A 26123-nucleotide genomic window follows, 5' to 3' on the forward strand; every position below is an offset into this window, starting at 1 on the left:
ATTTTTCATGATTTATGTGCACCATTTCCTGACGAAGCTCCTTTTATGGAGTGAAACTAGCACTAGTTGAATCGCACTGTATATATTTTAGCACCCTTATTTATTTCCCCTATTTATATACTATATTTACATCACCTTCTATGAAGGGTGTTGGTAACAGGACCACATTTGCCTATGCAGTTGAGGACCGCACACACAGCAGCGGTGTCTCACCTATGCATGGGGCCCTAAGTTACCAACTCTGATCTCGTGTTTTCTTGTGTGTACCCTTCTGTTGGGAATAGCTACACCCTGTATTCGGTCTCACATTACATTTAGTGGGTACCTGGTTACAGGGGGGATCAGCAAAGACCTCCCTGGAACGGAATACACACATGCTGACTTAGCATGGGCAGATTTTCAAAGTGTGGTCTCCAATGTTGTTGTCCACCCTATTGATATCTGGCTTTTGATGCTGCCAGCGATTTTATATTTCTTACGTACTCAACTGCCTTCAGTCGTTCGAACAAGACGACAGGTAGCTGAGAGTGATTGGACCCCAGTCACTCATCTAGTACATTATAGGTCAAGTCCGTTGGACAATAGTTTGTGCAAGAAATAAAGATGGTCAGACTGCCCCAATGGGGGATGTGATCTTGTAGGCACCTTTATGTTTGTATTGACATGTTCCATTCATGGTTTACCAACATTTAAAATAGGCAGGTATAGGTGCCCCAAATATAGGTAGCCAGACGTAGGTTCCCCCGGTATAGATAGCCAGGCAGTATAGGTTAGCCAACCCTAGGTGCCTCCAGTACAGGTCAGCCTACCATAGGTGCCCCCAGTATAAGTAAGCCAGGCATAGGTGCTCCCAGTATAGGTAGGCAGGCATAGGTGCCCCCTGTATAGTTAAGCCAGGTACAGTTCCCCCAGTATAGCTAGCCAGGTATAGGTGCCCTCCATATACTGTAGGTAGCTATGTATAGGTGCACCCCATATACCCTCACCTAAAGGATTATTAGGAACACCTGTTCAATTTCTCAATTAACGCAGTTATCTAATCAACCAATCACATGGCAGTTGCTTCAATGCATTTAGGAGTGTGGTCCTGGTCAAGACAATCTCCTGAACTCCAAACTGAATGTCAGAATGGGAAAGAGAGGTGATTTAAGCAATTTTGAGCGTGGCATGGTTGTTGGTGCCAGGGAGGCCGGTATGAGTATTTCACAATCTGCTCAGTTACTGGGATTTTCACGCACAACCATTTCTAGGGTTTACAAAAAATGGTGTGAAAAGGGAAAAACATCCAGTATGGGGCAGTCCTGTGGGCGAAAATGCCTTGTTGTTGCTAGAGGTCAAAGGAGAATGGGCCGACTGATTCAAGCTGGTAGGAGAGCAACTTTGACTGAAATAACCACTCGTTACAACCGAGGTATGCAGCAAAGCATTTGTGAAGCCACACCATGCACAACCTTGAGGCAGATGGGCCACAACAGCAGAAGACCCCACCGGGTACCACTCATCTCCACTATAAATAAACAAAAAAGAGGCTACAATTTGCACAAGCTCACTAAAATTGGACAGTTGAAGACTAGAAAAAAGTTGCCTGGTCCGATGAGTCTCGATAGTCAGAAGTTGGCGTAAACAGAATGAGAACATGCATCCATCATGCCTTGTTGGTGATGGTGGTGGTGTAATGGTGTGGGAGATGTTTTCTTGGCACACTTTAGGCCCCTTAGTGCCAATTGGGCATTGTTTAAATGCCACAGCCTAGCTGAGCATTGTTTCTGACCATGTTCATTGCTTCATGACTACCATGTACCCATCCTCTGATGGCTACTTCCAGCAGGATGCATCATGTCACAAAGCTCGAATCATTTCAAATTGGTTTCTTGAACATGACAATGAGGTATAGGTGCAGCCTGTTTAGGTAGCTAGGTGTTGGTGACCCTCTCTCCCCCCACTAGCTGCCACTCTCCTTCACCACATTGTCACCCTCCTCACTGGTGCTGCACAGTCAGCGTCTGGCGTACTATTTTAAAATGCCGACCATAATCTACCCAGCAGCCTTTCGTGATCTACTGGTAGATCATGATTGACGCAATGGGTGTTTCTGATAGAGACACATAGTCATCCACCTGTTTTCTTTCCAGAATCATGTGTTCGATTAGCTCGGTGAAGCATGCGACCTGCAAGCTTTACTGCAGTGTCTGGTAAAGAGGGGTCTTGCCATGTCTCCGAAAAAATAAAAAGGAAACCGTCTCGCATAGTTTTATACGTGGAGATATCCATTTTATTTGCAAAGGATCTCACATGAAAGACGTGGGCTAGGAAGAAGGGCTTTATGTGGAGCAGTTCTCAGTCTAGATGGCAGTCCCGATCGCTTACCTCTCTAGAATGCTGTAATAGATTATATTTATACAGTGCTGCCCATAATTATTCATACCCCTGGCAAATTTTGACTTAAAGTTACTTTTATTCAATCGGCAAGTCATTTTTTGACGGGAAATGACATAGGTGTCTCCTAAAAGATAATAAGATGATGTACAAGATACATTATTGTGGGAAAATAACAAAACAAAAACATTTCTCAGCTTTTATTTACATTTGAGCAAAAAGTGGCCAGTCCAAATCATTCATACCCTTCACAAACTGTCACAGTCTGTGGGAAAATCCAAAGTTCTAGACTATTCCAAATAGTCCAAGCTGTTCTAAAGCATCCTAATTACCCTGATTAATTGGGAACAGCTGTTTTAATCAACTCAACAGGTGAAAAACAGCTGCTCTCTGCAGTTGGTTTGTGGACAGTCATGGCTAAGACAAAGGAGCTCACTGAGGACCTGTGGCTGCTCACAAGTTAGGAAAGGGCTGCAAGGCCATTTCTAAATGTTTTCAAGTTCCAGTGGCTACAGTGCAAAGTATTATTAAAAAATACAAGATGTTCCGAACAGCACGTGGTCGAAAGCCAGGAGGATAGTGAGACAGGTGAAAAAGAATCCAAGGATCACCACTAAGGCCATCCTGGTGAATATGGACTCTGCTGGTGATAATGGCCCATATTCAATTCACTTTTTTTTACTGAGTTTTCTCCTAGGTGATATTTTTTAAATTGTCAATAAAATGAATTTTAAGCCACCAGCTAGCAAGAAAATACTCAAAATAATTTTGATAGTGCTTTCTCACATACTTTTTAGTACTTTTCCGGTTACAAAATGCTGAAAATGTATTTTAAAAACACGTTGAAAAATGATCTCCTAGGAGAAAACTCAGGTGAAAAAGTGAATTGCATATGGCCCAATGTCTCAAGGCAGACCATCCAATGGACACTTCACACGGCTGGGTTCCATAGATGCAGACCAAGGAGGACGCCACTTTTCCAGATAAGGCACATAAAAGCTCGCTTGGCCTTTGCAAATGCTCATCTGGACAAAGAAGAAGACTTCTGTTCTGTTATTTTCAGATGAAACAAAAATTGAATTGTTTGGTCACAATGATGTTTCCTTCATTTGGCGTAAAAAAGGAGAAGCCTTCAACCCAAAGAACACCATCCCCACTGTCAAACATGGTGGTGGGACCCTAATGCTTTGGGGGTGGTTTTCAGCCAATGAACCAGGGATCCTAATCACAGTAAACCGCACCATGAAAAAAGAGCAATACATGAAGATTCTCAATGACAACATCAGGCTTCAGAGAAACTTGGCCTTGGGCACCGGTGGACATTTCAACATGTCAATGACCCAAAACACACAGAAAAAGTAATAAGGAAATGGTTAGCAGACAACAACATTAATGTTTTGGAGTGGCCCAGCAGGAGTCCTGACTTGAATCCAACTGAGTATCTGTGGAGAGAGCGAAAGATCAAGGTGATGGCAAGAAGACCTTCCAAACTGAAAGATTTGGAGCTTATTGCTAAAGTTGAATGGGTAAAAATACCTGTGGAGACACGCAAAAAGCAGATCTGCAATTATAGGAAGCGTTTGAATGCTGTAATAGCCAACAAAGGCTTTTCTATTGATTATTGAGAAGGGTAGGAATAATTTTGGACAGGCCACTTTTTGCTCAAATGTGTGTGTGTGTGTTTGTGTGTGTGTGTGTGTGTATGTATGTGTGTGTGTATATATATATATATATATATATATATATATATATATATATATTATATATATATATATATATATATATATATATATATATATATATATTTAGAACCCTTACCATCTATTACTAATAGTCTGTTGATCGTCTTTTGTTTTGTTTAAGTATTATAAATGTTTTATTGATTACTGTTGATTTCTTCTGTGATTGATGTGCATTATTTATTTATATATTCTTTTCCTGTTATCTAATGTGAATCCTGGATGTTGACCTTAAATTGTAGGGCACGTCACTGACCTGATGGAGCGGCATCAAGCCGTGAAACGCGTTGTCCAGTGAGCAGAAATAAAATGTGTGTATACTACTATAATTTTTGGGTTATTAGTCATCATTAAGGTAGGCTGACACCTTGCTTATAATTTAACCTCTTAGCTACTGCTCCACACCAATTGGCTTGAGCAGCCCCAGGACCACGACCACTCCACGCCATTTGGCGTGAATCAGAATCAGAAATTTTATTTCGCCAAGCATGACTGGGCCGTGCCCGGAATTGGATTTGGCAAATACAGGGCTATTGTGAAAAAGACATACAATACAATACATAGTAAGCAGCAGGGATACAGTTACAGCAATTGGACACATATTAACACTTATACATGTAGTGTGCAGCCGTGCAGTCAGGATAGGTGCTACCAGTAGATAGACCTAAGAGTTCAGATTGTTTACGGCTAAGGGGAAGAAACTGTTCCTGTGCCTTGTGGTCCTTGTGTAGATGGATCGGAATCTCCGGCCTAAGGGAAGTCTACTGAAAAAGCGAAAGCCTGGGTGGGATGGATCATTAGCGATTTTATGAGCTCTGGAGCGCAGTCTAGAGTTGAATATTTGGTCTAGAGAGGGGAGTGGTTTCCCAATGATTCTCTCCACTGATATGATGACCCTCTGCAGTTTGTCTCTGTCGCTGGCGGAGGATCCAGCATACCAGACCAGGATGGAGGAGCAGAGGACAGATTCAATTGTGGCAGTGTAGAAGCTCGTCAGAAGCTCGCGGGCCATACCTAAGTTCTTTAGTTGCCGTAGGAAAAATAGTCTCTGCTGGGCTTTTTTCTGGGTGGAGGTTGTGTTGGCTTTCCAAGTCAGGTCTTTAGAGATTGTCGTGCCAAGGAGGCGTGCACCGGTAACGTTTTCAACTACCGTGCCGTCAATGCTGATCGGGGGTGGAGTGGTAGCGTGTTTCCTAAAGTCAATGATCATCTCAACCGTTTTTGCAGTGTTGAGGACCAGCCCATTCTCCCTGCACCAGTGGCAAATTCTGTCAACCTGGTGGCGATACTCTTGCTCATCATTCCCAGAGATGAGGCCAACAATGGTGGAGTCATCAGCAAACTTGATGACTTTGACGGAGTTCGCAGTGGACCTGCAGTTGTTAGTGTATAGGGAGAATAGGAACGGTGACAGTACACAACCTTGAGGGGCCCCTGTGTTGGTGGTCCTTGGTTGAGACATGGTCGTGTCCAGCTTGACGGCCTGGGTTCTGTTACTTAAGAAGTCTGTGATCCAGAGGCGAAGGGTAGGGTGGACCCCAAGGGCAGCCAGGTTCTCTTGAAGTATTTGGGGGCTGATGGTGTTGAACGCCGAGCTAAAGTCGAGTAGAAGGATCCTGGCGTATGAGTCAGGTCTATCCAGGTGTTCATTTACAAGTTCCAGGCAGATGTGTATGGCGTCGTCAGTAGACCTGTTAGCTCCATACGCAAACTGAAACGGGTCCAGCAGGGACTCAGTGGATAGCTTGAGGAGGGGCAAAACTAAGCCTTCAAAGGATTTCATGATGACTGATGTGAGAGCCACCGGCCTGAAATTTTTGAGGTCTGAGACACCATGTTTTTTGGGGACAGGGATGATTGTGGACCTCTTGAAGCAAGCAGGAACCCTGCCTTCCTGGATGGATTTGGTGAAGATGGATGAGAGAATTGGAGCAAGCTGCTGCACGCAGGTTTTCAGACAGGCTGGTGACACTCCATCTGGGCCTGAAGCTTTCCTTGCATTAATCCCTGACAGGTGTTTTCTGACATCACTCTCATCCACCGCTAGAGGGAGTGGGCTTGGGTGTGGGGGTGCCAAGTCCGAGGAGGTGACAGGAGGCTCTGGGGACCTTGCTGGGACTGGCAGGTTCTCAAATCTGCAGTAGAACTCACTGAGGTTCTCAGCGAGCTTGATGCTGGGAGTTGCATGATGGGGTGGGGGCTTGTAGTTCGTGGCAGCCTTAAGCCCCTTCCAGACCGTACGTGTGTCCCTTGAGGAGAGGTTCTTTTCCAGTTTTACAGCGTAGTTCTTTTTGGCGGCCCTCAGTTCCTTGTTTAGGGTGTTTTTAGCCCTCCTATACTCCTCCTGGTTGCCAGACTTGAACGCCAGTTCCTTGGTTCTGCGCAGGTGCCGAAGTTTATTGGAGAACCATGGTTTTTTGTTCGGGTAGTGCTTGCAGATTTTGTTGGTACACATTGGTCCTCACAGAAGCTGATGTACGAGGATACAATGTCTGCCCACTCGTCTGAGTCCGGTGCTTCCAGAGCCTTCCAGTCTGTACAGTCGAAGCAGGCTTGAAGTTGTAGTTTAGCCTCCTCCGACCATACTTTGCTGGATCTTAGGACTGGTTTATCAGTTCCCAGGCGTCTCCTGTAGGTGGGTATCGGGAGAATGATGCAGTGGTCCGATGAACCAAGTGCTGCCCATGGGGTTGCCTTGTATGCGTTTTTCAGGACCGTGTAGCAGTGATCCAGAGTGTTGGTGTTCCTAGTGGGGCAGGTGACATGCTGGTGGTAGCGCGGCAGTTCTTGGCGTAGGTTGGCCTTGTTGAAGTCCCCCAAGATAATGAATAACAAGTCTGGAAGGGACGACTCCCACTGTGTGATGGTATCACTGAGCAGGCGCAGGGCCGTTTTGACATCAGCGTCAGGAGGAATGTACACCCCAACAAGGACATAGAAGGAAAATTCTCTGGGTGAGTATACTGGTCTGCAGTTTACAAGAAGGAGTTCCAGATCTGGGCAGCATCTCTTGGCAAGAACAGAGATGTTGGGACACCAGGCGGAGCTGATGTAGAAGCAGATGCCACCCCCTTTCCTTTTCCCAGAGAGCACTCTGTCACGGTCTGCTCGGATGATACTGTAACCAGGGAGGTGGAGGGCACTGTCGGGGATGTCGTCGTGTAGCCATGACTCTATGAAGCAGAGGACTGGGGTGTTGTTGCCAAGTTCCCTCTTGTTGCTGAGGAGCCGCAGTTCGTCCAACTTGTTTGGGAGAGAGCAGACATTTGCCAGGAGGATCGCGGGGATGGCTGATCGCAGTCCTTTTCTTCTTAGTCTCTCGCGTGCGCCGGCCCGACAGCCCCTCCGTCGCTGCGGGGACCTGACCCAGGGGCAGTGATTTTTTGGACATGGCTCCAGACAGAGTCAAACAGGAGCCTGTTCTCTAGGTGCGGGGCTGCGCTGGGCTCCCATTTTAGTAGCTGTGATCTGGTGTAGGAGGTGCGTGTGGGTTGAGGGAGCATGCGAGGCATGAGTGTGGAGGCCGCCACAGTAATTGTTCAGCAGTGCAACATAGCTCGTCAACTGACCTCACAGTTTATGACTCCAGAGCAGTAACAGTGCGTCATAGTCCATATTGCGGCCCAGCTACGGTGGCAGTGCAACCCAGTTCAGATCTTGTGGCAACCACAGTGTTCTACAGTAACCCAGTTCAGATCTTGTGGCACCACAGTGCTCTACAGTAACAGTGTGACCAGCTCCCCCCCCCCCCCCGTCTCAGTACCAGTTCCAGTACTATCCAGTTTGTATAGTGACCACGGCTGCAGATCAATACAAGTGAACAAATTATGACCATGTGTGGCAGATTGACCAGGAGGCAGTGTTAGGGAAGTGAGCGAGTGGCCTTTCAGCAGTGCAGATGGTGGAAGGGTATGGGACACAGGAGGGCATGCAGGCAGTTCCTTAGCAACAGACAGCAGTAAGCAGTATTAGCGAGTGGCCCTTCAGCGGTGCAGATGGTGGAAGGGTGTGGGACACAGGAGGACATGTAGGCAGCTTCTCAGCGGCAGACAGCAGCAAGCAGAGCACATAAAAACTCTCACCTCGTTAACCCAGTTTGCGTGGATGGAGCAGTGGGCTGCCCTCTGTCCCTGTCCGGAGCCTGAGGGACTTGATGGGACTGCAGCTGGTGGTGAAGGGGCAGGTCTGCCGTGGATGTTCCACGTGTTCGGGCCGAGATGGCACGTGGGGGGTCCTGGAGCGGAGGCCTCAGCTGGCGGTGCGGTGGAGGAGTGGAACGGCCTTCGCCTGGAGCGGAGTAGGCGATCACGCATGGGGATGATCGGCGCATCCAGCGGGATCCTGTGTGGTCTGCGGTGCTGTCGGGTGGCCTTCTCCTCTGAGCGCGTGCAAGGCGGGGATCCGAGGCAGGGGCCCGACCTCGCTTGCGCTGGCTGGGGCTGTGACTGCAGGCGTTGGTGTACTTGCTGCGGCAGGATGGACGGCAGGTCACGGAGGACCCGCTGATGGAGGTGAGGTGTGCAGGAGTGCTCAGCGTGGGTGGTCGGGGCCAGCTGAGTGGAGGCGACCGGCAGCGGAGATCCGATGCGTCGTTCCCTCTGGAGGTGTCGGCAGTGTTCTCCGCCTCGATGCCGGGGGAAGAGGTTGTCTCCGTGGAGATCGGCTGGCAGCAGCAGATCCAGGGAGGAAGAGGCGGCATTACCTAGTGCCCGTCAGTCGTCTGAGGAGCCAGGAATGCAGGCCTGCGAGTCGTCCGTGGGGCCAGGAGAGCGGGCCTGTGAGTCAGCCCCTCCACGTGTTGGCAGCAGCCAGGGGACCGTTCGCAGAGGAAGTGACGGTTCCGCTCGGAGTTGGAGGTCAGCGGGGGTTGGAATGTCAAGTGTGCATCACAGGCCTGTGATGCACCGAGGAAAGTGGCAGAAAGGTTGCAAAAAAAGAAAATAAAAGGAGAAAAGAGGGGAGCCCATGTGCCGAGGCTGCTTGTCCAGCGCCATCTTGGTAGGTTGTAGGTGAAGTGCTAGGGGCGGAGATTGCAAGGGATCGCGCACACTGGAACCGCTGTGTATTTTGTCTGTACAGTGCTGCGATCTACGGCAGTGCTGTACTGGGGACAGCCATGTGACACTGCTGCCCCCCTGGGCGGCAAGGAAGTGATCCGCTGTCATAGGCTGAGGCCTATGCCAACCGATCGCACTGATTGGCTGGCGGGGGGGGGGGGGGGGATAATTAAATAATAAAAAATAAATGTATTGCTATTTTAATAAAATAGATATTTGTAAAAAAAAAAAAACATCTGGGGAGAAATCAGACCCCACCAACAGAAAGTTCTGTTGATGGGCAGAAAAGGAGTAGGGGGGAATCACGTGTGTGCTGAGTTGTATGGCCCTGCACCGAGCCTTAAGAGCTGCAGTGGCCTATTTTGTAAAAAAAAGGCCTGGTCACTAGGGGGGTTTAACACCGCACTCCTTAAGTGGTTAATATATTAACCACTTTGGGACCAAGGTGATTGAAATCTGCTTCAAACTGCGCAAATTCAACATAGGTTGTAAACACTATAACTTTTACTCAAACCAATAAATATACACTTACTGGATTTTTTTTTAATCAAAGACACATAACACAATACATTTGGACAAAAACTTGTATAGAAAAATTGTTTGAAAAATGTTACCACACAAAGTTAAAAATATCATTTTTTGATGAATATAATAAAAACTGAAAATCGCAGCAGCAATCAAATAGCACCAAAAGAAAGCTGTATTAGTAGGTAAAATTTGTTTGGGTGGTAAGTTGTATGACCGAGCAATAAACAGTTAAAGCTGTGCAGTGCTGAATTGTAAAAAATGGCCTGGTCCTTAAGGAGGTTTAAGCCCATGGTCTTAAATCAGTGGTTAATATCAGTGATTGTCCTTTCGGCGCCTCCTTTGTCTGCCGTGCATTCATTCCTAACCCATGACCTGGGGTCCAGTTTATGATTATACCGTAAAATACAGCCACTCTTTTTTTTTATGTAGCGATAGTTAGCAAAAACTATAGGAGGCCATTACCAACAGTGAATGTAGACCTGATCATGCACAGAACTGGCTAACAATGAGTTGTCTGTAGTGCAATTTCAGATTTAAAAATTGGAACCACTCCAATACATTTGTGCCAGGTAAACTTGCAAAAGTAAACTAGAAAAAGTGGTAGTTGAAGATTTCATACCTTGCCACTCCTAGTTAGTGTTGTGTGCCATTTTTTTTGCCCATAGAAAAGGTACTACAGTAAGACAACTAGGAAACAGAATCCAAGAACATGTAAGCTCCATAGCAACAGGAAAAAGTGCTGGGAGATTGATTGAACATGTATGTTTGCGTCATAATGGTGATAATGGTGATTCTGGCTGTCTGACATGTACAGGTCTCAAAACAGTTTAAATTCCCCACAGAGGTGACACCAAAGATCAGACATTAATTTGTGAAAAAACAGTTTATTTCCCATTCCGAAGTCTGTGGACCTTGTGGTGTGAATGAACATAATTGATTACATTGCCTTCTGGATAGCTATTAATTATCCTATTGCTCCTGCTTCATATTCATATTACTGTGTTGTTTTTAACTTTCACATGTTCTGTGTTTTTGTAATTTGTAATCTCCCACAATTGTGGTCATTTTAATTGCAGTTGAAGACTGCAGCCACCCTCAAACCTGGTTTTCCCTAGCAAATAATGATGCTGTATAAGCGCCTTTTTTTTTGTTACAGGTAAGTGACTGAATTGCCGCTCAAGGGACTGAGTCAAGATCCCTGTTGGGGACCAGTCCTTGTACATGTGTAGGAGGCTTTAAACTTTGTGATTAGATCTGATTGTAACTTAACAGCTGTTGTTTGGAGTTGTGATAATTGCAAAAATGTACTTGCATTTTCTACATAAAAAATTGGTGTTCATTTAAATTGTATGATGAAGTAAAAATATGTTTTATATTGTTATACCTTTTTATGTATCCATATATAAATCTTTGTTACAGTTATGTAACTGTATTCTGTATAAAAGACAGTGGTGACAACGTACTGTCTGTATTGGCTCTTAAGAAAATGACAGTGTTTATTTGCAGGTCTTTGCCAAGCAGGAAAGAAGATGGGTGTGAAAAAGGCAACAATAAACCCACTTGTAAGGAAAAAGACGAGGAAGAGCACAGCAGTGACCGATCTAGAACTAGCAAATCTGGTATGTTAATTACATTCTCAAAATTCATGTTGGTTTTCTCAGCAGTCAATATTATTCGCAAAAATACATTTGCCTTTTGTCAATGCTATTACTATATAATTATGGTACTCAAATTTGTTGGGAAAAAGAACACCAGTGTTGCTCGGATACAATCCGTGATCACGGCAAAGCTGTTATTCACGAGCATTTTTTCACTATCAGACGTGATCCAAATCCCTTATCAGGAATTGATCATGGAATTCAATCACGGATGCGGCCGTTATTTCGCGTATTCGGCCCGTGATCACGGAAAAAATATCCGTATTTATAAGCTGAAAAGCCGCCGACTTTAGCGGTTAATAGCAAAGCCCCCTTACATAATATAAATACCAAATTTTCAGGATATGTTAAGTAGAACATATAGTTTTTAACTTTATAGTTTTTAAGATAATGGATTTTAAAGGTTCAAAGGGAAATAGTATACATTTAAATGCGGTAAAATGACAGTTAATGTATTTACCGCATTTACCTGTATCCTTTTTTCCTTTGAAATATCCTTTGAACCTTTAAAATTGATTATCTCATGTGTTTATACCATATAAGGGGGCTTTGCTATTAACCACTAAAGTCGGCGAGTTTTGGCGGTATTTAATTGCCAATACTTTTTCATTGGAAAATCTAAATAAGATTTTCTCAAAAACTGTAAGGTCTTTTTGAAAAATCGTTTTTTTAAGTATTAGCCACTGATCACCTTTATAATCCATGCAATTTTGGTGATTGTAGCATGTATGGGAGCTTCACTATTAATGTTAAAGTCAAATCCTGGTCACAAACCCGTGATCACAGATTTTACAGGCAATCATGGATAAAATCCGAGTCGATTTCGTCAGTCGGTTTCAAATCCGGATCACAATCACGGCTTATCCGGATTTTGGTACTACCGTGGCCGTATTTATTCTAATCCGTGATCGGGGTTATCCGAGCAACACTAAAGAACACAATTCTGGTCAACTATATACATAAAGGAGAAGGAGAGATGGGCTACTCCCAGATACCAGCATCTGAGATAAGGTGCACATGACTGTTGTCAGTGCTTATACCTTCTAAGCGATTATATGCAGTAAGGGTCCAGTTTGCATGGACTCTCAATGTAACTTGCTTTGTTTTTATTGTGTGTGTTTTAAATAAAGTGTGAACCGCTGTTGCAAGTAGTACTGAGCCTGTGTTGTGGTTTTTACCCTGGGTGGTGGCCACATCTTGTCTATTGAGCACTGGGTGACTGCAGGCAGCAACAGGATTGGGTGTCAGAAAGCAGCGCTGAGGATTACAAATACACAACTATATACATTGCCAGGATTTTTAGTTGTTTGTGTGTGTTACCTTTTTCAGAAGATGGTTAGGTTCTTATTTTACTTTTTTCTCTGTACAGGAGAGTCGTGCATGTCCAAAAACAATTCTGGATCTCTTGAATTTGCAAGCATTGTCAGCTTCATCCTTTATTAACCCCCTTGCCGGTCCAATTCCCGCGGCAAGGGGGCAGCACAGCACTTTAAAAAAAAATGTTTTTTCAAATCATGTAGCGAGCCCAGGGCTCGCTACATGATGGCCGCTGAGCAGCGGCATCCCCCCACGCACTCCGATCGCCTCCGGCGATCAGAGTAAGCAGGACATCCCGTTCAGAATGGGATTTTCTGCTGGGCTTCCCCGGTCGCCATGGCGATGGGGCGAGATGACGTCACCGACGTCAGAGGGAATCTTGATCCACCCCTCAGCGCTGCCTGGCAGTGATTGGCCAGGTTGCTCAAGGGGTCTGGAGGGGGGGCGGGCAGCGCGGCGGGTAGGGGCGAATTGGCGGCGAGCGGCGGTGATCAAGAAATGCACGCAGCTAGCAAAGTGCTAGCTGCGTGCAATAAAAAAAAATTATGCAAATCCACCCAGCGGGGTCTGAGAAATCCTCCAACGCAGGTTACCCCGAGCTGAGCTCGGGATAACCGGCAAGGAGGTTAAAGGGAACCGAGCACCACATGCTCTTGCCTAACCTAAACTCTTGCACAGGATATAAGGGAAACACATAAGTTTACCCTGTGTGTGTTTAGAGAAAAAATCCTGTCTATTTCTCCCTTATCTGCAAGCGTAATTGCAGGGCTATCAGCTGTGTGAACTGTGCCATGCTGTGGTGACTTCTGAGCAAATATGTTAACACAGGAGGTTAACCCTCTCTGTGCTTCCAGGAAATCACCAAGTAAACACTGCATGATCTCTGTTGGAGTTCTGTAAATTGTAACCAAGAAATGTTTTTCTTTAAAGTTTAATATGATGTTGCTTATCGTTTTGAGCAGAGAGTGTGAGGAAACGCGGAAAAACAGCCGCGAACACTCAGGGTAAGGCGGCTGTTTCCGCGTCTGACATGATAGCGCAACGCGGAAAAACCGCAGCTTGCCGCATGGGCAGAGCGGCGGAATCCGTGTTGGACGCGGCGGAATCCGCGTTGGATGCGGCGGAATCCGCATTGGGTGCAGCGGATTCCGTGTAAGACAAGGTCACTGACAGCATGGGGGAATGCGGGGAAGCTGCCGCCTGCTCGGAAAGCAGTACGGCGGACCCCGCGTTCAATTCAGCACATACATTGCAAGACATGTCTGGTGTGGCTGGGACTGTTAGTCCACACAGGTTCAGAAGGACGTGTGCGTGCGCTGAGAGGCAGAACTTATATGGCAGCCAGAAAAGGGTCAGCTGACAGCTCTGCTCCCTTTCATTGGTCCAGCACTTAGGGAGGGGCTGGAGAATGTTTCAGTATATATACTGCTGGCTGTTCATTTGCTGGTTGTCTGGCGTTGCGATCACAACGTGGTAGCACTCAGACCTGTCTGTATCTGTGTTCTAGCATAGTTTCCAAAGGTGTTGACGGCCACGGATCTCACACCTTAGCGTTAGGAAGTTATACTGTATTATTTGTTATGACCTTCTGCTTGCCCGACTATTCTTCTGAACTCTGATCCTGTACCTTGCTATTCTGATACTCTGTTGCCGAACTCCGGCTCGCCCTAAGACTCCGCACCTGCCTCCTGATTCTGTACCTTGATATTTCCGATACCCTGTTGCCGAACCCTGCTTGTTTATTAGACCCCACATCTGCCTTCTGAATCTGTACTGTATCTGTCTGTGTGGTTACGACTTGGTTAGTCCGACCTCGAGAACCGACCTTACCTTTAAAGGCGGTTCCCAGCCCTGGTAGTGACACTCCCTCCGGAGTGTCACTCTCGGTTGTCCTTCCTACTCTCAGCCTGACTCCTCCCCCGGGAGAGTTCAGGTCTTCGGAAGGAATTTGTGCAGTACTTCTTACTGCTCCGAGGCCTAGTCCTCTAAGAGTTACGGTTGCACCAAAACACTCCTACTCCACTCAGGTGTCCAGAGGTTAGCATATATATCTGATTATCGGTGATACTGCAGATCATCAATAATCTGGTATATATCTGTATTCCCAGTGATACTGCAGATCATCAATAATCTGGTATATATCTGTATTCCCAGTGATACTGCAGATCACCGGTAATCAGATCCTCTCTGTGTTACACCGATCGTTACAGAACGCCAGACCAGACCAATATGGACGTACACTCTGACCGTCTGGGGGCAATAGTCTCCTCAATGGATGACATCAATCGAGTGCTGAGTGGCCACCAGACACTGATTGATTCATTATCTGGGGCTTTGCAAACCCTCCGGATGGCTGTAGACGAGGTACGATCCCCTCCTAGTTCTGATATACGTATGCCAGTGCCCGAGAAATTTATTGGCCACAGATCTGACTTCCGCAATTTTAGGAGTAGAGTGTTGTCATACTTCGAGTTGAGACCTCAAACCTCGGGCACTGTTGCCCAAAGAGTCACATTTATCAAAACATTACTTTCGGGCGATTCTCAGACCTGGGCATACAGTTTACCTGAGGGAGACTTAGCCCTGACATCAGTCGATGAATTCTTTGAAGCAATGGCCGTAATTTACGACGACCCAGATATTGCCTCGACTTCGGAGCGGAAGCTCAAGTTGTTGCGTCAAGGCAAGGGTCCAGTCGAGGATTACGCCTCTGAATTTAGAAGGTGGTCAGTGACAGCCAGGTGGGACACATACGCCCTATTAGACTGCTTCTTATCTGGGTTGTCGGACGAAGTGTCTAATCTCATGTTGAGTCAGCCTGAGCCCACGACTCTTGATGCAGCCATTTCATCGGCCATCAGAGTCGATCGCAGATTACGCTATCAGCGCCAAACCCAGGGCAAGGACCAGGTTAAGTTAGTGTCCTACGCAGCACCTCCTGAGACACCACCTCCACCAGCTTTACCTCCACCCAAACCAATGCAGATAGTTCGGTCAAAACTATCTCAGGAAGAGCGGAGACGTAGAATGTCAGAGCAGTTGTGTCTGTATTGTGCAGAGAAAGGTCATAGAGTGCGAAATTGCCCCAATAAGCCGGGAAACGAGCTTGCCTAGGAGTTGGTGGGGGTGACACCCTGGGCACACAATTTTCGCCCCTTAAAAAAAAATTGCTTCTTCCTTGTACGATTACTTGGGAGAACTAGTTTGTAGCCACTGAGTCTTTTATTGATTCTGGCTCAGTGGCTAATTGTATGAACTATGAATTCGCTCAGAAATTGGGTATTCCTCTCACACCAGTGAATCCTCCCATCCAAGTCACGGCAGTGGACGATTCTCCCCTGCAACGGAATCGTTCCCTGTCAGAGACACCAGAGGTGAAGGTCACTATAGGGGTACTACATGGGGAACAACTTAAGTTTTTTGTATTGCATATGTCAACCTCCACTATTATCCTAGGCATGCCGTGGTTACAAGTCCATTCACCACACATAGATTGGACCACTGGTCAGCTAACAAGATGGTCAGCTCGTTGTTTCCAGCAGTGTTTAGGAAAGGTGACATTGGGTCAAACCAGGATTCAGGTGGAGGGTGTACCAGAACAGTACTTTGAATATTCTGATGTGTTCTGTCCCAAGGCTACCTCCACATCGCCCTTTCGATTGCCCCATCGATCTCCGTTCTGGTTGTATGCCCCCACGGGGCCATCTGTACAATTTGTCTGGACCAGAAAAATTGGCCATGCAGGAGTATATCCGTGAAAATTTAGCTAAGGGCTTCATTCGCCCGTCCCGATCGCCAGCCGGGGCAGGCTTCTTTTTCGTAAAGAAAAAAGATGGGGGTCTGCGGCCATGTATTGATTACCGGGGCCTGAATAAGATCACAGTGAAGAATCGCTATCCGTTGCTATTGATAGACGATTTGTTCACACAGGTCACCGATGCTAAGATTTTTTTCGAAATTAGATTTACGGGGAGCATACAACCTGGTGCGTATAAGAAAGGGCGATGAATGGAAAACGGCCTTTAACACACCCGACGGGCACTACGAGTACCTGGTGATGCCCTTTGGGTTATGTAATGCTCCAGCCGTTTTCCAAGAACTCATCAATGAGGTCTTTAGGGAGGTATTAGGGAGATTCGTGTTAGTCTATTTAGACGATATACTTATTTTTTCAAAAAATCTCTCTGAGCATAGGACTCATGTCAGATTTGTACTGGACAAACTGAGACAGAATTCACTTTACGCTAAAGTGGAGAAGTGTATCTTTGAGGTTACATCTGTCGCCTTTCTGGGGTACATAATTTCTACCTCGGGCCTGTCTATGGACCCTGCCAAAGTCTCCGCTGTTCTGGAATGGCCTCAGCCGGTGGGGTTGAAGTCTTTGCAGCGTTTCTTAGGCTTTGCGAATTACTATAGAAGGTTCATAAGGGGGTACTCCACGGTTATCGCACCACTCACCAGTCTCACAAAGAAAGGGGCAGATACTACTCACTGGTCTCCTGAGGCTCTACATGCATTCTCCACTTTGAAGGAGCTCTTCTGCTCAGCACCCATACTAAGACGTGGACACTTCCTTCCCTTTTGTGGTTGAGGTAGACGCCTCAGAGGTCGGGGTGGGGGCTGAGGCTTACAAGGTAGATTGCACCCATGTGCCTATTTTTCTCGGAGGTTCTCTCCAGCAGAGAGAAACTACGATATAGGCAACAGGGAGCTCCTTGCCATTAAATTGGCCTTTGAAGAATGGCGTCATTGGTTAGAAGGAGCAGAGCATACGATCACGGTTTATACCGATCACAAGAATCTGGAATACATCGAGGGGGCTAAGAGGTTAAGCCCTTGTCAGGCTCGATGGTCCCTGTTTTTCTCAAGGTTCAGATTCATAATTACGTACACTCCGGGCAGTAAGAATACCAAAGCAGATGCGCTCTCCATGTGCTTTGAACCAGAGACAGCACAGCCCTCCGTCCCAGAAACCATTGTCCCACAGAAAGTGGTGTTAGCCACAACCGAGACTTGGGAGGACTGGAAGGAGACTTTAAGTCCTTTTCAGCAGGATATTCCGGAAGGAAAACCGGATGGTGTTATGTTTATCCCATTACCATTCCGTCTTCAGATACTAGAAATGGTCCATTCACATAAGAATGCTGGACACCCTGGGGCGTCCAGAACGCAAGATCTGCTGGCCAGATGTGCTTGGTGGCCTTCCCTGGCAGCAGATTGCAAGGAGTTCGTTAGGGAGTGTCCGGTATGTGCAAAAAGCAAGCCCTCCCGGGTGGCACCTGTAGGTACGTTGCAGCCTTTGCCCACCCCGAGTGAACCATGGACCCACTTGTCCATGGACTTTGTGGGTGAGCTTCCTAGGTCTGAGGGCATGTCGGTCATTTGGGTGGTGGTCGACCGCTTCAGTAAAATGGCCCATTTTGTGCCCTTGAGAGGACTCCCTTCGGCCCAGGAACTGGCCGATTTATTCATTAGCCACGTTTTTCGACTGCATGGCTTTCCGGAAAACATAGTGTCCAATCGGGGAGTCCAATTTGTCTCAAGATTTTGGAGGGCATTCTGTCACCAAATGGGCATGAAGCTGTCATTTTCGTCGTGCTACCACCCACAGACCAATGGTCAGACTGAGAGGGTCAACCAATCATTAGAACAGTTTCTGAGATGTTACGTTGCTGAGGCGCAAAGTGATTGGGTTAAGTTTTTGCCCTACGCCGAATTTGCGCACAATAATTTAAATAGTTCCTCTTCAGGATTTTGTCCGTTTCAGATAGTAACCGGGAATTGCCTAAATTCTCCCCGTTGCCAGTCGCCTCCACTCCGTTTCCAGCTCTGGAGGCCTGGCAAAGGTCATTCAAGGACATGTGGTGGATCATAAAAAATAATTTGGAGAAGGCTTTTCAGAATCAGAAAGGTCAAGCCGACAAGAGACGTTCCTTAGAGTGGAGATTTCAACCGGGAGATTTAGTCTGGGTGTCTACTCGCCACTTGACCTTAAAACAGCCTTCACCCAAGCTGGGGCCCAGGTTTGTGGGTCCGTTTCGGGTAACGAGAAAGATCAATAATGTAACTTATGCCATCGATCTTCCTGCCAGCATGCGTGGCGTGAGGTCCTTCCATGTGTCCCTGCTTAAACCGGCAGTTCATGTGGGCCCCACTCCTCCTCCTCCTGTGATGATAGATGATCGACCTGAGTATGAAGTGGAGAAGGTTTTAGACTCACGCATAGTACAAAACTCAGTGCAATATTTGGTACACTGGAAGGGGTATGGCATTGAGGAGAGATCATGGGTACCTGAGGGTCGCATGCACGCAGACAAACTAAGAAAGGAGTTCCACGCATTGCATCCTAATAAACCTGGTAGGAGCTGTCCGGAGTCCACTCCTCAGGGGGGGGGTACTGTGAGGAAACGCAGAAAAAACAGCCGCAAACACTCAGGGTAAGGCGGCTGTTTCCGCGTCTGACATGACAACGCAACGCGAAAAAACCGCCGCTTGCCCCATGGGCAGAGCGACGGAATCCGCGTTGGACGCGGCGGAATCCGCATTGGGTGCAGCGGATTCCGCGCAAGACAAGGTCACTGACAGCATGGGGGAACGCGGGGAAGCTGCCACCTGCTCGGAAAGCAGTACGGCGGGCCCCGCGTTCAATTCAGCACATACATTGCAAGACATGTCTGGTGTGGCTGGGACTGTTAGTCCACACAGGTTCAGAAGGACGTGTGCGCGCACTGAGAGGCGGAACTTAGATGGCAGCCAGAAAAGGGTCAGCTGACAGCTCTGCTCCCTTTCATTGGTCCAGCACTTAGGGAGGGGCTGGAGAATGTTTCAGTATATATACTGCTGGCTGTTCATTTGCTGGTTGTCTGGCGTTGCGATCACAACGTGGTAGCACTCAAACCTGTCTGTATCTGTGTTCTAGCATAGTTTCCAAAGGTGTTGACGGCCACGAATCTCACACCTTAGCATTAGGAAATTATACTGTATTATTTGTTATGACCTTCTGCTTGCCCGACTATTCTTCTGAACTCTGATCCTGTACCTTGCTATCCTGATACTCTGTTGCCGAACTCCGGCTCGCCCTAAGACTCCGCACCTGCCTCCTGATTCTGTACCTCGATATTTCTGATACCCTGTTGCCGAACCCTGCTTGTTTATTAGACCCCACATCTGCCTTCTGAATCTGTACTGTATCTGTCTGTGTGGTTACGACTTGGTTAGTCCGACCTCGAGAACCGACCTTACCTTTAGAGGCGGTTCCCAGCCCTGGTAGTGACACTCCCTCCGGAGTGTCACTCTCGGTTGTCCTTCCTACTCTCAGCCTGACTCCTCCCCCCGGGAGAGTTCAGGTCTTCGGAAGGAATTTGTGCAGTACTTCTTACTGCTCCGAGGCCTAGTCCTCTAAGAGTTACGGTTGCACCAAAACACTCCTACTCCACTCAGGTGTCCAGAGGTTAGCATATATATCTGATTATCGGTGATACTGCAGATCATCAATAATCTGGTATATATCTGTATTCCCAGTGATACTGCAGATCACCGGTAATCAGATCCTCTCTGTGTTACACCGATCGTTACAGAGAGGAAGTTCTAATATTCGGTCCACTTTAAGGAAGGTTTGTAAATGCTGTGGGCTTTTCAGGTGGGCAGTGTGCATTCACCTACCTATGGGTATGCTCCGTTGCCCCCGTCTATATGAGGGTATCCAACTTTTCTCTCTCTGTGCCACAAAACTGCAGATTAAAATACCTGCAGTGATGTTGCACAGCCGCTGCAGTATGTAACGGGAGATGTAGTCCATTTATGTAATTACATGTGTATAATTATATGGTGTCACCTAATTTATATGGTCCACTATCTGTTAAGCAAGCCATACACACATTGATTTTGCCCTTCTATTATCAGATTTGATCACTGGTTGTATTTTCCAGAAATCTATGGCCTAACATGTCTTGTGATTTTGATTGATTTTGAGTAATAATTAATCATCACTATCAATTGGACAGGATGGAAAATATGCAGCGGTCTGGGGTAGGGCAGGAGTAGCAGTAGGGTGACAAGCTATAGTGTTGCACTGCTCTGCTGAAATCTATTGAAAATTGATGTGCTATGGTAGTTAGAGTAAGATTCCGATCGGAGAGGGATTGTTCGGGTCGCAATCTGAGTGAATGGCCACCTTCATACATCCTTTTTATAAATAAAATGGATCATTAAATATTTTAAAAGTTAAATAATATGTCAGACTATGCACCTTTTTCTGTTCTTGAAAATAGGATGTTAGTTTCAAGGAGCTTTTGGTACGTAGGATTTCCTATATAAGTTCAGTTGAGAATTAAAAAAGAAACTTAGGACAATGCCTGCACTGGGGAAATCAAAGAACTTTGTTTGGAATTTCTAAACATATGGTGAACAGGGCCGCCATCAGACATTTCAGGGCCCCATACTGTGCAAACCTATTGGGCCCCCTACGACACCTCAAATATTTTACAGATATTCTATTATCACCCTCTCACATTAACCCTCCCCCATCTATACCAAACACTCAACTCCATCAAAAATGCACCTTTATTTCAAAATAAAATATTGGCGCCGTACATTATGATAGAGTAATCATTTAAATGGTGTAATAACCGGGCCAAATGGGCAAATAAAATATGTGGGTTTTAATTATGGTAGCAGGTATTATTTTAAAACTACAATGGCCGAAAATGGAGAAATAATGAATTTTTCATTTTTTTTCTTAATATTCCTGTTAACATGCACTTGGTATAAAATAATTCTTAGCTAAATGTACCACCCAAAGAAAGCCTAAATGGTGCCGTAAAAACAAGATCTAGATCATTGTGTTGTGATAATTAGTGACAAAGTTATTTGCAAATGAATGGGAGGTGAAAGTTGCTGGGATCCCGCCCTAGGACAGTCGGCTGGAAAGGAAAGGTTGATGTTCTGGTAGCCGAACACAACAGCAGCACATCACTTGAGTCTGTGTGAGTGACAGGGGAGATAAGGGCAGCAGCATACAGAGGGTCAAAATTTCGGTTGGGGACAGTGGTTTGTGTGTTTTCTGCCTGAATGCAACATAGGACTACAAGCACAGAGCACTGTACATGAAGGCAGACAGAATTATTTTAGCAAACAACTGCAAACTGGCCTTTGAACAGAGCAGAGCCACGTACTAAATACAGGCTGTAAGTGCTGCTTCCTTGGTCTTTGGGCTAAGTACTGCTGGCTAACAGCAGCCAATACAGTGTCAAGTGGTTGGATTCAGAATCTGCAGGGGAGAGCGAGGGTGCGGAGTGACGCAGGGCATCACTGCTGTACAAACCTCTATTCTACTAGAGCAGTGTTTATCAACATATCAGTATGTACCCCTTTGGAAAACTTGTGCAACAAAAACTCCTTGATATAGCAGAGATTACCTCAAGTACCCCTTGACACAGATATATTTAATAGTTGTTTTTCATTGGCTACTCTTGTTAATTTGTTTTTATTAACATTTTCAGTAAAAAATCCATTCAATAATACACATAGTAATATTAACTTTATACATATGAGTGAATACAACTAAGGCAGAAATAAGATATTCTGTGATATTCTTCTCATTGAAAAAACAGAAGAACGTGAGTGTTCAAAGCTTATATAAAAGTATAGAATATGTTAACAACAGTAAGAGCATTTAATAGATTTAATATACTGTCCGTAGTGCTAATGTATGGGTTGGGTTGGTGTAATTGAGTATAAGGAGCAAAAAAAGGAAAAGGAAGGAGATGTATATGGGTGGGAGTAAAGGTAAGGCGAGAGCAGAAGAGTGGAGAGAGGGGTAAAATAGAAAACTTGGAGGAGAGGAGATGGTGGTGGGTGAGGAGTTGGGAACCAGGTACGTCAATTTGATAAATAGATGTTAGTTGCGTTTTAGTAAACATAACGACTACAGTTGTACATTATTCATTGTGGCCAGAGGGGTGAAACTCACAAGGAACAAATTGCAAGGGATTATTCAAAGCTTATCATTGAACTCTTGGGAGTCACGATATGCTAGCCAAACGGACCACATTGTGGTAGTGTGGACTGGGATAGGATTGGTCAGTATCAGAGATTTCTTCCATTCTCATAAGTTCATTCATGCCATTTAGTGATAGATGGAGGAGTAGAGGATTACTATAGCCCAGCTATAGTGGATCTGGCTGCCATGAGGCAGTGTTTAAGTATATCCTTCTTGGTTTTAGATATGGGGCCAGGGATTAGTGATAGAATGGCTATCTCAGTTGAAATAGAAATGTTAGATAGGGTCATTCCTTTGTAAGCTTTGAAAACTTTTTCCCCCCAGAATAGTAGTACTACATGTGGTGTAAAGTTGTGGGACATCTATACCACAAAGCAAGAACTTTATAGTTTCTCTCCTGAAGGCTGCTACTAATTAACAATGCGTGAGTTATGCCGGGTACACACGATGCGTTTTTTTCATCCGATTTCCCGTTTGATCAATTTTTAAGTCATTTTTCCGCTCTATTTCTCACTCGGTTCTCTTATATAGTGTTACATAGTTTTTTGGGGTGAAAAAAGACATACGTCCATCGAGTTCAACCAGAGAACAAGTACAACACCAGCCTGCTCCCTCACATATCCCTGTTGATCCAGAAGAAGGTTAAAACCCTTACAAGGCATGGTCCAATTAGCCCCAAAAGGGAAAAAATTCCTTCCCAACTCCGGATGGCAATCAGATAAAATCCCTGGATCAACATCACTGGGCATTACCTAGTGATTGTAGCCAGAGCCGGATCATCAACCAGGCACCTCAAGCACCAGCTTGGGGCCCCATCCTGGCAGCAGGTAACTTCCTAACTTTACTGAAACTAAAAAATGTATTTTAACGTAATACTCATCAGCCCCCCTTCCCCCTCACACACACAGATGTCCTTTACCAAGTAGCAGCAGCAGTAGCAAGCAGGTGGGAGGACTATATTCTCTCACCGGCTGGCGGAAGAACACTTCCTGGCCAGCCGACAATTAATCTTTAGTTCCGGCCAGGGAGGAAGAGCTGTAGGTGGCGCTGCTGAGCACGGAGACTCCAGCCCCGCCACGTCATGTGAGGAAGATGAGTAAAGACAGGAGTGCTGCTGCTCAACCTTGAGTAAGTAGAGGGGGGTTGAAGGGGATGGGGGTCTGCAGCTGCTACTACTATGGACTATGGTAGAGGCATAGGTGAAATAAACCCCCGACCACGGCCTCGGGAAGCCCCGCCCACAACCCGTGGGAAGCCCCACCCACAATCCATGGGAAGCCCCGCCTCCCGGGTCACTTTGCAACTCCCTCTACTAGCACCAACACTGACCTCTCTTAGCCTCCGGCAACCCCCCCTGCAACCTACACTGACCTCTCCCTCACCCCCCTGCAACCCACACTGACCTCTCCCTCACCCCCCTGCAACCCACACTGACCTCTCCCTCACCCCCTGCAACCTACACTGACCTCTCCCTCACCCCCCTGCAACCTACACTGACCTCTCCCTCACCCGCTGCAACCCACACTGACCTCTCCCTCACCCCCCTGCAACCTACACTGACCTCTCCCTTACCCCCCTGCAACCCACACTGACCTCTCCCTCACCCCCCTGCAATCTACACTGACCTCTCCCTTACCCCCCTGCAACCCACACTGACCTCTCCCTCACCCGCTGCAACCCACACTGTCCTCTCCCTCCCCCTGCAACCCACACTGACCTCTCCATCCCCCCCTGCAACCTACACTGACCTCTCCCTCACCCCCCCTGCAACCCACACTCCTACCTCTCCCTCACCCCCCTGCAACCCACACTTACCTCTCTCTCAACCCCCTGCAACCCACACTGACCTCTCCCTCACCCGCTGCAACCCACACTGACCTCTCCCTCACCCGCTGCAACCCACACTGACCTCTCCCTCACCCGCTGCAACCCACACTGACCTCTCCCTCACCCGCTGCAACCCACACTGACCTCTCCCTCACCCGCTGCAACCCACACTGACCTCTCCCTCACCCCCTGCTACCCACACTGACCTCTCCTTCTTCCCCTGCAGCAACCTACACTGACCTCTCCCTCACCCCCTTGCAACCTACACTGACCTCTCCCTCACCCCCCTGCAACCTACACTGACCTCTCCCTTACCCCCTGCAACCCACACTGACATCTCTTCTCCCTCTGCAACCTCCACTGACCTCTCCCTCACCCCCCCCCCCCCCCATGTGTGGACACATGTGCACCGAGGGAGCACATGGATTTCAGGGAGCTGGAAGGAGCTCAGGTTTACTTTAAGGGTGTCCCTTTTTCTAATGTCATAAAGTTGGGAGGTATGTACCACCACCGCAAACGGGACCACAAGGTTACTATTACGAGAACAGGGCCAGGTAGAAAGCTAAAGGGGCACAGGGAAACCACTGGCAGGGGAAGGGTTCTTTGCAGGGGTGGGGTGTCTGGCTCTGGCCGGAGTCTGCCTCCCACAACAGCGCTGATTTTCAGAAATGAGTTGAGGCTGAGCCCTGTATGTGACTCAGGTCTGTCACAGTGTCTTCTTGAACTGACAAACATGATATAGATCTATATATATTTTGTGTGTGTGTTTATAGCACATCGAATCAGACGGGCCGCATGGGTATGTTAAACCCTCCCTCCCTTAGTCACTGCTGTCAAATTTAAATTTCGATTCCGAGTAGCTACAAGTACGTAGCTACTCGGTAAGAGCATAGAAATTGCTATGGGTGCCAGACGCCAAAGGTACCCTCGGTTCTATTATGACATTATCTGGGGGAAGGAAGCAGAGGTGGTTAAGGAGGGAGGGGGGCCCAAATCTGCTACTTTGCTTGGGGCCCCATTTGGCCTTAATCCAGCTCTGATTGTAGCCATGGATGTCTTTCAACGCAAAGCATCTAAGCCTCCTTTAAATGCAGGTATAGAATTTGCCATAACTACTTCCTGTGGCAATGCATTCCACATCTTAATCACTCTTACTGTAAAGAACCCTTTCCTAAATAAATGGCTAATGTGTTTTTCCTCCATGCGCAGATCATATCCTCTAGTCCTTTGAGAAGGCCTAGGGACAAAAAGCTCATCCGCCAAGCTTTTATATTGCCCTCTGATGTATTTATACATGTTAATTAGATCCCCTCTAAGGCGTCTTTTCTCTAGACTAAATAAACCCAGTTTATCTAGCCTTTCTTGGTAAGTGAGACCTCCCATCCCACGTATCAATTTTGTTGCTCGTCTCTGCACCTGCTCTAAAACTGCAATATCTTTTTTGTAATGTGGTGTCCAGAACTGAATTCCATATTCCAGATGTGGCCTTACTAGAGAGTTAAACAGGGGCAATATTATGCTAGCATCTCGAGTTTTTATTTCCCTTTTAATGCATCCCAAAATCGAGTGGTAAAATGATCGAGAGTAATATCGGACATGACGGAATTTATCAGTCGAACTC

At 46.6% G+C, this 26123-nt stretch overlaps 1 protein-coding gene across 1 annotated transcript in view; it reads left to right on the forward strand.

The window, feature by feature from the left end:
* LOC137509446 (scaffold attachment factor B2-like) overlaps positions 1-26123 on the forward strand; it is a 996257-nt gene that overhangs the window by 235749 nt on the left and 734385 nt on the right. The window contains exon 4 of the mRNA XM_068233833.1: positions 11207-11319. Coding sequence (XP_068089934.1) covers positions 11207-11319 — 113 coding nt within the window. The remainder of the gene's footprint in view (positions 1-11206; positions 11320-26123) is intronic.

This window comes from Hyperolius riggenbachi, chromosome 1 (assembly GCF_040937935.1).
Source record: "Hyperolius riggenbachi isolate aHypRig1 chromosome 1, aHypRig1.pri, whole genome shotgun sequence".
Lineage (NCBI taxonomy): Eukaryota > Metazoa > Chordata > Amphibia > Anura > Hyperoliidae > Hyperolius > Hyperolius riggenbachi.